The sequence below is a fragment of the Malaclemys terrapin genome, chromosome 2 (genome assembly GCF_027887155.1).
Source record: "Malaclemys terrapin pileata isolate rMalTer1 chromosome 2, rMalTer1.hap1, whole genome shotgun sequence".
In the NCBI taxonomy this organism is placed as follows: Eukaryota; Metazoa; Chordata; order Testudines; family Emydidae; genus Malaclemys; species Malaclemys terrapin.
The window spans coordinates 220856146-220868411 of NC_071506.1; the positions used below are offsets into that span (position 1 = coordinate 220856146).

The window sequence follows — 12266 nt, forward strand, 5'->3', positions numbered from 1 at the left end:
AAACATTCTTATATATATGGGTGTTTGTGAAAGTAGCTATACTGACTTAGGGAATGAACTCTATTTGTCTACACCACGGGTATGGATTAGGCAGCAGCAAGGTAAGCTTTCCCACATTGCTCCAACAAAGAGCCTCATCTCCTCCTAGTGGCACCACTTTTAAGGTGTTTAGTTTCCATGCCCATTCAGTCCAAGATTTCTCTGCTTGAGATTGCCAACAAGACTGTCCATTAGTACTAATTGTTGTGATGGTTTTTGTGATGTGGACACCTGTCCATTAACATTGCAACTAACTTGGATTTGCATTGGCAACCTAAAGGCGAAAGACTCTATATTATCATTATCAATCTCTTTAGCCATTCAATCCCCACGCTTATTATCATCAAAATGTAATATTTTTGTTGTACTTATACCATAATTTTCTCCTAGTAATTTGCCTCAATGCGATTTGTGGCAGCTAGAGGCAAACCTAAATGACCAGCCAGGTCACATCAACTAAAGTATATGTTTTCCCCAATCATACAATTATCACAATCAAAACAGAAAAATACCTATATAATGCATATATGGAAAGGGATGTGGTGGTATGACTAAAAGTAGCCTGTTTTAGCCCTACACTGTATTTGGATAATCTTATCCATTTTATCAAAAGAACATTTCTTGATTGAAATATTTTGCAGGAATAAACACCAGCCTCCTTAGATATGTAGTCAATAGTAAGATATCTGCCTGTATGTGATTTTCTACACTGTAAGCTAACTGAGACATCCAAATGTAAAATACAGCACTGTGGGACATCATGTAGATACCTGATATTTTCTAGGGGATTCTGAGTCCATAAACTAATGAGTGCATCATATGTAGGTTTTTCACCTCCGACAGATATGGTAAGGATAATTTACTTCAATTAATAAGCAATTAACTACAGTTTGATACAGACTAAAGTAAGTTAAATATTCATTTTATGTAACTTTCAGACCATCATATTTGAAAGAACACAGATAAAACTGAGACGGGACAGCAGCATTTTGTGATATACTTCTCAATGAAATGAAACCCATAGCATTCTTACTTTTTGACAGACACACTGCCCAGACTGGGACAGATTTTGATCAAAATACAACCTTAGTATGCACTTTTCACTTCATTGAGAGAGATGTTACTAAATGCTGCAACTCTAACTCCAAAATGTTGCAATATGTATTGCCCTAGGGTGACCAGATGTCCGATTTTTATAGGGACAGTCCTGATATTTGGGGCTTTTTCTTATATAGGCTCCTATTACTCCCCCACCCCATTCCGATTTTTCACACTTGCTATCTGATTACCCTATATTGGCCATACATATGATATGTAATTTCTGCTTGTGGCAGTCAGGTTAGGTAAACTGTTTGGACTGTAGTTTCAGACAATGATTGTTCATTTCTAATACGCAATTCAGGGTTACATCCAGTGGAGAAGTAACTAGAAAGTCAATACTGCATTAAACTGACAGATTTGGGCACATGTTAAATAAAGGTATAAATATGCATGGTCGTAAGTATGAGTTAAACACCATAGACTTGACTGTTGCCCAGCTCTGCACAGGGGCACAAGGGGCAGTGTGACGGGAAGTGCAAGGACCTTCCCACCCCATGCTCCCTTTACCTCTTAGCAGCATTAAGTACAAGCTCTTGCAAGAGGGGAGCCACTGCTCCCTTCTAGTGACCATGGATGCTAACTTCCTGAAAGCCAGGACTTAGTATTCTCTCTTACCACACTGAGCAGCAGAACTGGCCAGGTATGGAAGAGTGCACACTTCACCTCTTGAAACAGAGGAGTTGCCATTCTGATATAACACTCTGGGAACCAGCCAGAATTTCCCTATAGGTGCCTGCTGCAGTGCACCACCTCCAGCACAGGCCATTACTTGAGTCACACTAGTAGCCTCATAGTTGTCAGAAATGCAAATGTGGAAAATCCAACCACAGCCAGATCTGAACAAAAATCTGATGAAACTAAAAGTGCAGCCTCTCGTGCCAGTTTTGTGATGCTTCCAGGTCATGTCCTGTTTGCTTTATACACAAATCATCCTACCAACTTCATGATTTTGACCCACAATGTCCAGAGATATACTAACTTACTTTGAACAAGAGAAGATCAGAATAGAGTCCTTAGAAAGCACTGTGGTAACACTCCACCCTAAAGGCATTCATTCTGTAACCCAGGTACTGACTGATCTGTTGAGTCACCTCATCCCAGAGTTCAAAAACTGGATACAAACTTTCTTTGTGTCCATATACAGTTTTGGGAAGACACATTCTAATTCAAAATATTTATTTTTGATTACTATAATGAGGCAGCTTTAATATAAGTATTTGGCTTCACTTGACATGCAACTAATTTGAAAAGTGCAGTTATCCGATATTTAAACTACTGACTGCATACATTCCAGGGTATTTATCTGTTTCTTCTGTTTCTTTATCTATGTATCTCTTTCCTTTTTAATAAATAAAAATAACATCTTCCAGTGGGACATTATAATATTAAAAAGTTGATATACTTGAGAATATTGGCAAAATGGTCAGACTACAATTACACATTTTTACAAAATGTTAGCATTTTTTGCCTTTCCCTACAAAAATCTGATATCAATATCATAAACCAGTGAAATAAAATTTCAACTGAGTTTGCTATTATTAAGAGTTTAACTATTCATATATGCAAATATAGGAATAACTGTCTCAATTTTTGCTTTCCAGTCTAAGCAAAGTTTTACACTAGTCAATGTTCAGAGCCTGCAATGAGTGTGTTAACAGGGGTAGGTGATATACAGTAATCAAGTTTATTAGTGTGGTATGGAGTTTAAAGAGTATATGTACATATATTCAATTTCACAGCAGTTATTTTTCATAACCATTTATCTCAAGTCCAAGACGCATATGCATGATCATATAATTAACAGAGTATTTGTCAGTGTTTGGTTAGTGTCCATAACAATAGCGTTTAGGCCTCTGTGCTCAAATATTATCAGATTTTTATCTCCCCAATCTTTTAGTTTACTCTTGCTGCTTTAAGATTAATCATTTTCTGTTTTTTTAACTTGTGTATTTTAAGTTCTTTTCACATATGTATTGTAATACTGAGGCAAATGCATTTTTAAAACACAGATTTTGTCTTAATTTTTTTTTTAAATCTTATCTGGTGATCAATTTACAAAGTGTTTATAGCCATAATCCTTATTCCAAGGATTTTTAATAGCTATTTATTAAACTGCACCTTTCTTTCCCTAAGTTCTGCACTTTCCTTATTCTTGATCATATTGCAAGCGAAGATACATGTGCTGTCACTTGAAGTTACCTCATTTTTCAGCATCTTCCTCTTTTCTTTAGTGTACTCCAGTGGTCAGTCTTTTTTCATCTTCTAAACTTTAGTGCTACAAAGGCCATTCTGAAAAGGTGAGAACTGATCCAGTGTAGTCGTTCTCCACTATTTCCACAAAGTTTAGGTTCAACTATTTAAATCAGATTTTTCAATGTTAGAATGTTTTGGGTAAAGATTCCATCTTTCAATGACTAAATAAAATTCAAACTATGTGGTGGAAAAAGATCAGTTTCTAAATAAACAACCTGCAAGATAGTTATCCCTTGATCATCTGTTATAGAAAGTGTCATCCACATTTTCTTTGTAAAGAATGATTCTTATTTTCCTTTTTTTCCCCCCAGTATGCACTTTCAGTAATAATTTTAATAACCTTATGAAACACACTGTGTACAACTGTTTCACAAGTATTCCACTTTCACATCTTTGAATATTATATAATATATTCATTTTCAAGCATTGCATTTCTTTGCTTCTGTGATTATAATCTATTTTGTGCATTGCTGAATATGATAAATATTTTATGTATTTCACCCTATTACCATTTTCTTTTCCTGTGTGCCCTGTATGTTGCTTGTGCTTATTTCAGTAGATGTCAGCTTGTGTTTCTTTGCCTACATTTGATGCTCTGCTTTTGTTATAGTAATGTATATGTGGTGATACCTTTACTCTTCACAGCATTTATTGATTTGTATTTTCTTTGTTCAGAAATTATATTGTTGTAGTTTGCATTTTGTATGTTATGATTAATATTAGCTCCCTGTTGCCTACATTAAAAAATAACTCTTCTAAGTTTATTACAGCTTCTCTGCCTCTTTTAATACAATTTTTTTTTCAAGTTGTTACCCTGAAGTACTGTTTCTCCAATTCGGTACATATTTTCATGCATCAATTAAAACTTTCTTCTGCTTCTAATATAGCTTTTCTTTCATATACAGTATGTGCACTTTATCAGTAAATGAGTTTAATTTTCCTGTTCTCTCATAGCTTGTGCAAACTTGTTGCTTTCAAGTCTATCTAGTTAGTATGGTCTTTCCCCCAATGCATCATGGGAAAAATATCTATTTATCTTTACATATACCCATTTATTTTGTGAATACTTTACCAGTTTCAGTAGTTTGCTATTCTTTGCATTTCACTGGGTGGGCTTTGGACCCTATTTTATAAACTGTAGATTGTTACAACTGTATCACATTGGTTTTTGATCAGGGTTATACTATTTCCAATATATTGTGATTTTATAATATCTGTGATATGGGGTTGTTTTAATTATGTCTGTTTCTTATTTTGTTACACATGTCCATCACCATCATCCTTGCTGTAAAACTTTACAGTAGATCATGCAAGTGACTATGGTTCCATGTACAACTTGAATAGGTACTCTATTTAGTCCCACCTCCTGCCTCTGTACTGTGGTCTTTTAAAGTGTGCCTTGTCCATCTCTTTCATCTAGCATAATATAAAAGAATCTTTCTTTCCATTTGCATTGTTAGATCTCTTGGCTAGGTGAGTTCCGTTTCTTCTGTGGTATGCTTCCAACTGCAACTACTTCTTGGAGGAGCATATTTCTTGTTCACTTTTCCAGGGTCTGGGAAAACCTTGAGTAAAGTGAAGCAACATTACAAGTCAGAGACAGAGCATTCCCATTTACTCTCCTGGTAACTTGAGTGCACTCATAACTATATAGCCAGTAACTTTAGTTATTATTTACAATTTGTTCCATGGCTCTTTTTAGGAACAAAAGCTCTTTCACTCGAGGTAGCAGGGAAATAGGATTTTTTTTCCTTCTGCCTCTAAGGGTTCACCCACTCTGGACTCCGTGTTGTCCATCCTGATTTGTAATCTGCCTGCTCCTTATGTGCACCGTGCACCTGCTTTCCAGGCTGCAACTCTCCACGCTGCCGCTTTACCGCCCCTTGGTCTGCTCATCGCTCCAGCCCCTACGCACTTTCCTTTGCGAAGCCTCTGCTCACTGGCGGGTGCCCCTGTGGCTGTCAGGCTTGGCAGCCGGAGCAGCGTCACCTGCACTACCCCGTCCCCTCTCCCTGTGGTTCCAGTGCGCAATCCCCTCGGGTCCCGTCCCTCGCCGTGTGTTGGCTACTTGGCACCAGGGCAGCAGAGGGGGAGGGGGTGTTAATTATTACGCACATCTTGGCAGGTTGCCTGGATATTGTTCACCCCCCCCCCAATCATCCCCATCTGGTTGGGCCCCCCGCGCCGCGTCCTTCCTGCTGCGTAACGAAGGGGGCTCGCAGGCAGGCGCGCCCGCTCCGCTCTGCCTGCGCCGCGCACGGCCCCCTCTTATTCTGGCTATTGTGTGTAATCAATGCAGAGCCGCCTCACCCTAATCAAGCTGATTACAAATTCCTGCGCGCCCTGTGCCGGAAATCGCACCCCTCCCCCCCACCCCCATCTTCCCCTCCCCAACCCTCTCCCCCACTCACCTCTTTGGGTCTCTGGTTTCCAACCCCCCTCCATCCCGCTTCTCGCTCCGGTTCCCATTTCCACCCCTGCTCACTGCCCTCCTCCGCTCACCCCCTCCTCTCCTCCTCCTCTCCCGCCGCCTCCTCCTCCTCTGCCACTTTCTCTCTCTCTCTCTCCCAGGACGCGTCGGATGATCCGGGGCCGCCGGGGAAGGGCTCCGGGCAGCAGCAGGGAGGCTGCGTCCCTCCTAGTCTCGGGCTGCAAAAAGCCGGCTGGCCTCGGTTGTTGTTGTATTAAAATGAGGAGGAGGAAGAAGAAGCCGCCGCCGCCACCGCGGCGGCAGCAGCAGCAGAAAGCGCTGGAGGAGAGGAGGCTCTGATCAGGGGACGGCGGCGGCAGCAGCAGGAGGAGGAGGAGTGATGAGTCAACTAATAATTTAATGGGGACAGAAACACAGAGAGGGTGGGGGGAGAGCAAAGCGAAGCAGCTCCGTCCGGGGAGACAGAGAGACACACACACACACAAACATATCCATGTAACATCCAGCCACAGCCACCAAACCGGCCTAAATAAATAGCCAGCCAGCCAGGGGGAAACAAGCATCAAAGCCAGGATTTTTTTTTTATTATTATTCTTTGCAACCTTTTGTTTTTCCAATTTTTCCTTTGCCATTTGCAGTAACTCTCCGTGGAGTTGTCTGGGGTTGGTTTTGTTTTTTTTATCACTCTTTTGTTCATTTTTTTTTTATTTTGAAATAATCATACACACCTCTTGGTGGACTCGGTGGGAGTGAAATCTCTCTACTTTGGTGGTGGTGGTGTCTTGTGTGTGCGTTTCCTTCCTCCTCCTCCTCCTCCTCTCTCTCTCTCTCTCTCTCTCACAGCCCCGGGTAAATGAGAAGAGACAGGTCCTCTCTCTCTATTTTGTTGTGTGTTTTCTTTTAACGGACCGGGAAGGCGAAATTAAAAGTGGCATTTTGGTGCCTTTTCCTGCTGTTTTCTTTACACTCACCCCCCCCCCCCACTACAGATTCATGCAGAAAGTTTGGGGGCTGTTAGTGGTTTTGGGGGAGAGGAGCAGATTGATTTTTTTGTGTGCGCGCTGTTCTTCTGTATGCTTGTTGGAGAATAATAGTGTAAGTGACAGCCTAGAAGTAGACTTTCTGCTCTTCACCCTGGATAGAAAAGCTTCCTCTCCCCCTTCCCGCCCCCCACTTGCTCTTGTCCGCATTGGTATTATTTTTGAAAGAATAGCTAGACTCAAGTCACCCCCTCCATTTAAATCTACTACTTTCATTTTTTAAATTTATTTTTAGCATTACACTTATCTGTTCAATTTTGAGCTTCACTTCCTTCTTCCCTTTCCAAACCTTGAAAACTGCTTTCCTAAAAGAGATTTAATATTTTTGCCCATTGCCGTTTTGCTCATGGCTACTGTGTTTCTCGCCATTTATTTTTGCCCCTCCCCTGCATAGAGGAAAATAACAACAACAACAAAAAAGGAAAATAATAGAATTTCAGGGGAAGTAGCCTTCAGGGCTGGTGGCTTTTTGGGGGGGAGGCGGGTGTATAGTGTGTATTTTTTTTTTTTAAAGGACCTAGCCAACATCAGTCTTGAACTTCTTCCTCTTCAAGAGCTCTGGCTGCAAAGGAAACCTCCTTTGTTTTTGTTATTTATATGCTGTCAAGTTTTGAAGTGGTGAGTTTCGGGTCGGTTTTGCTAATTTCACTCAGAAAACTGCAGTGTTTCTGTTTCTAGATAGTACTTTGCTTCTTTGTCTCTTTAAAAGGTCACAGTGAAAGCTTGGCCTGGATTGTGACAGCCATATGGAATGGATAAGAGCAGAGCCTGTTTTAAATGTGATTATGGGGTTTTATTGGGGAGAGAAAAAGGAGGGCAGATGAAAAGGGGAGGGGGCTAATTCATGAGGAGTTAAAGAAATAAAATGTTACTGATTCCCCTTATTTCAGGACTAGGGACTATTACAATGAATTCATTCAGAAATTAGTTGATGTGTGTCCATGTGTGTGATCTTTTTGAAACTGTATGTTGAAATTGTGACCTTATATAATGTCTAGGATGGAAACTTGTCGCTAGTGTAAAGGAGATCTAAATATGAAACCTGAATAAACTCTCTGCCTGCCATCTGTAGAGATAATAGTTACTCCATAGTGCCGTCATTCTGGGCAGGCCATGCTGATTGTTGCTCATCACTATTCCAAACTGAGGTTTCAGTGAACTTTAGCCTTGGGCATGGAGTTGAAATGAGTAAATTAGGTGTTTTATGTGCATGTAATTTTGCTTTGTAATGTAAAGCTTTTTACAAGATGACTAAGTGGTTAAAGGATGCCTATGGGTGGGTATTCTGAGGCCAAATTAGAATGACCTATTTGGTGTTTTGGTAGCAGTCAATACACTAACTAAATTATGATCTGTCATTTTTATTCATTGTATATGATGTATTATTCTATTCATGATGGCTGGATACTCTTTGTAGCAAGAAACTTGGAGTTGTAGTGTACTTTTTAAGTTGCCAGAAGTGACAAGGATTTTCTTGTGTAAAGCTTTTTTTTTTTTAAGTGAATCCTCTTATTCTCAAGAAAGACTAGTTTCAGAATACTGCTTTATTATAAAGCTGCTATTGTAAGGAAACATTGGTAGATGTCAATGGTTTGAGTCTGCAGTTTTTGGTTAGACTGCAGTTAATGTAATGATAGAGTAATCTTGATTTTTTTTTTTTAAAGGTGGTTGAAATAGGCACATTTATTGTTTAATGAGACTCATAACCAAAAACAGATGGGACCATGATCAATGGTAAACCTTTGGTTCTCAGCATGTCACTCTACAGCTTAAGGATAAATAACCATTATTTTCTAAACTTTACAGTAATTCAGTCAGCATTCTTAAGGTTGCTAGTAAACATCCAGATTAACACAGATTCTTTTCTTGGCTATGTAGGACAAAGCAGCCTGTGTTCAAACAGGATAGAATTGTTTACAGAATTATCATTGGAATATATGGTGTCTCCCAAGAAATCCAGACCTAAATAGCTTTGCAATGAAAAATGTACAAAATGCGTTGAATTACTAGGCAACTGAAAGAAAGTAGCAATTATCAGATTCATGCAAGTCTTTCTAAATATGACTCCCCTAGTATTAGTGTTTGTACTCAGTAATGTAAATACTGGTTCATAAATGAATGTCTAGTCACCTGTTCTTTGTGATTATATTGTATACATAATGTAATTGACAGTGTGACTATACCTTTCTCAGTCAGAAAAAGGTAGAAGACCCTTAATATAACTAGGATAGTAATCCAGAATAAAATCACTACCAGATAAGTATCTATTTTCAGTAACTGATTGTTTTATAGTTGATAAAATAGGTTTCGGGGCATGTGTGTGTATCTATATAACTAAAGTCACAAACTTACTCTGTGTTTTAGTCTAGGGATTTTAATGATCCAGTCATTTAGCTGGAATGTTTGTTTTTAAAAAACAAGTTTTTTAAAAGGAAATACAAAATGCTAAAATACTCATTTTCTTAATTTGATATTGTTGAAATTACTTCAATTTTTTTTACTTCAGGTACCTGTATCAACACACAATTTTACACTAGCAGGGGTGTCTCTGTGTTGGAGGGTTTCTGAAGTTCCACAGGAATTGTAGTTTTTCAACATGAGACCCTTGTGATATTTGAGAGATGTTTCCACCTTCTTTCAGTTTATTTTGGCTTTTAAAAGATCCCATATTTGACCTAACATTTAAAACTTGATTACATCTTAAAATATTCATCTACATATTTGAAGTTTTCAAAAGTTGATAATTCGTAATGTAAAACAGCTTGGAAGAATGCAAAAACAAACACAACCCCATCTGATCAAAAATTACAAGGCAATTGAGGTTGTTCATATTTCTAGGAAAAAGATGTAAATGCACAATATTTCATGTTGCTAATAAATCTGTTGCATGGTTACCTAAAGTTTCAATCTTCTCTTCATTGTTGTACTTGCATTTATTTACTAGCAGAGAGAAAGCACTTTTATAGTGTTGATTTTTCTATTTTATTTACTTTATTTATTTATTTAAATAAAAGCATTCATGATTTACAACAAACACTTGTGAGACTTGTAGCAATGGATAGATTGGAGTATGTAATTTAGTAATCCCCTTCATCTATTTAATTCTCATTCTTAAGAATTCAAGATAGAATATGACTACCTAGGCTGCACATAGTTGTTTTAGTGTTCTGTAGATGGCATTAAATATTTTTTTTACCAAATCATTCAATCTTTGGAGAATGGGAACATTTTCTGAGGATAAATGTATTATCTTATTTTAAAATATTCATTTACTTCTTAATTGCGAGCTTACAATACATATGTATCTCTGTACATGTGTTAACTGTCTACATACACATACGCACACGTGTACAACATATATATATTTTTTAAATCATGGCAGGTGATCTTTAGAGGCGGGACTGAGTATGGATCATTTGAACGAGGCAACTCAGGGGAAAGAACATTCAGAAATGTCTAACAATGTAAGCGATCCGAAGGGTCCACCAGCCAAAATTTCGCGCTTGGAACAGAATGGGAGCCCATTAGGAAGAGGAAGACTTGGAAGTACAGGAACTAAAATGCAAGGAGTGCCTTTAAAACACTCTGGACACCTGATGAAAACAAATATTAGAAAAGGTAACACTTTTAATCTGCATTGGAGAAATATTAATTCTATTAATATATGCATTGCCATTTAGGTGGGGAAACATACTTTTCACAGACTTCATTTATATTTCAGTACTGAATCACCATTCTAAAAATATTTTATTCCCAGTTCTGATATAAATCACATTTGGGAAATATAAGCTTCATGTTTGGGTGGAGCATCTTGCTTTCCAGGGTGGAGTCTTATTTTTGTTAAGGTAAAGACTGTCTTAAGTTTAGTTGTCCTCATTAGACCAGATTCTTCCACTGAAAGACAGTTAATGTAACAAACTCACTCTCTGGTGAGTTTGTTTTGGTAAGCAGCACTGAAATATATAAAAGATACACCAAATCCTAAAAACCTAATTCTTGCCTTTGCTCTTAGTGATAGTCCACGCTTGGAAAAGTCAACAGTATTTCATTAACAGTTGCAAGTTGTTTAAAGAAGAGAGTTTAAATCTTTAGGTAACACACTGGAAAAGTCATTTATGATGTCAGTCTTTACAGTTTATTTTCTTAAGTACAATTCATTATTGAACAATGAACATCTTGGGCATCATCTTTTTCAGTGGTTGGTTTGCTGTAATTAGACATTCTCACAAGGAAAAGGCACATTTAGAATCATTGATTGGTGTGTGTGGCTTTTGTTTGTATTCAAATATTTCAGAATTCACCATAATATATTAATCTTGTATATCAAAATATGTCTTTTTGACTGTATACTATAGACTTGCTAATTTAAATCAAAACATGCTGTATGTGTTTTGGCATTTGTTTTAAAATGACTTCTACTTTTTCTCAGTATAATAGCTATATGTTTATAATTCAGATTTTTCTTGCATTTGCTAAGCAAAGTGTAAAATGCAGCCAAGACCATTAAACACGTAAAGTTAGAAGGCAGTGGGATTTCATTGTGTCTGATGCATAACATTTATCATACAATCATTTATTTTTTCCTTGGTTTGGCGAAAACAAAGAATATATTGATCCTGAAATGAACAGACACAGCAGTCCGTATTGTTAGATCTTTATCTATTAAAAATGGAAAAACAGCACTTCAGCAAATTCTTTGGCCTCTGCTCATGATTACCCTATTTATTGATTGTTTGCCAAGAATGTATGCATCTTAAGAAAGCCAGGGTAAGAGCATTAAAAATATAATTTATTATGGCTTTTCAAACAGAGTGCATTAATATTGTACTGTGAAGCACTGGGGCTATATAAAAAGGACTTTCTGACGCCTGCAAACATATAAGTTCCATAAATTCCTAAATAGGAGATTTCAGCTGTCTCTGGTATTATGTGATATTTGCACAGCAAACTTTAATGCCAGGACAGTTTTAGACAAGGATTCTACAGACTTCACTGCTCCTTATGGCAGACGTGCTGTTTACACAGGCTCATAAACCTTCAGCAAAAACTCTAACACTGCCTTCAGGTTTAAATCATGTTGTATTTTTAGCACCGAGCACTGACCAGTGCTCTCCCCTTTAATACTAGAAGGTTATGAAGTTGCTGCACTTGAATTTCTTGCCAAATACTAGCAAGAGTGATCAGCCAGCTAAGACTGTGCTCTTCTGCATAATGTTTTTCACATTAGCAGAAGGACACAAGTGACAGTTGCTAGAAGGTTTAGCAGCTTGATTTGTAGTCAGATGGTACCTGTGTCACTCTACCAGGATACACCTTTGATATCTACAACTTGCATCAAAATCTGGTCAAGAGGTCCTACTGTTTTGTTTCAAGTAGTACATTTTTAGGAGTGCTGTAACTTA

General features: G+C 38.0%; 1 protein-coding gene and 1 long non-coding RNA gene across 10 annotated transcripts in view; one reads left to right on the plus strand and one right to left on the minus strand.

The window, feature by feature from the left end:
• The window catches only part of SATB1 (SATB homeobox 1), a 104603-nt gene that overhangs the window by 12739 nt on the left and 79598 nt on the right, over nt 1-12266 (plus strand). For 4 of the 9 annotated variants that reach the window (XM_054020000.1, XM_054020004.1, XM_054020005.1 and 1 more), the window contains exons 1-2: nt 6303-7482; nt 10247-10482. The exons of 1 other annotated variant lie outside the window; for it this stretch is intronic. In XM_054020000.1, the coding sequence (XP_053875975.1) occupies nt 10272-10482 (211 nt within the window). In that variant the 5' untranslated portion in view covers nt 6303-7482; nt 10247-10271. Of the gene's footprint in view, nt 1-6301; nt 7483-8466; nt 8599-10246; nt 10483-12266 lie in introns of those variants that run through there. 4 more of the 9 variants (XM_054020001.1, XM_054020003.1, XM_054020002.1 and 1 more) reach the window with 4 other exon arrangements.
• LOC128832531 (uncharacterized) lies at nt 2806-5883 on the minus strand. The gene is made up of 2 exons (XR_008443995.1): nt 5805-5883; nt 2806-4958 (listed from the first exon to the last, which is right to left on the minus strand). It is a non-coding gene; the product is annotated as an uncharacterized LOC128832531 (long non-coding RNA).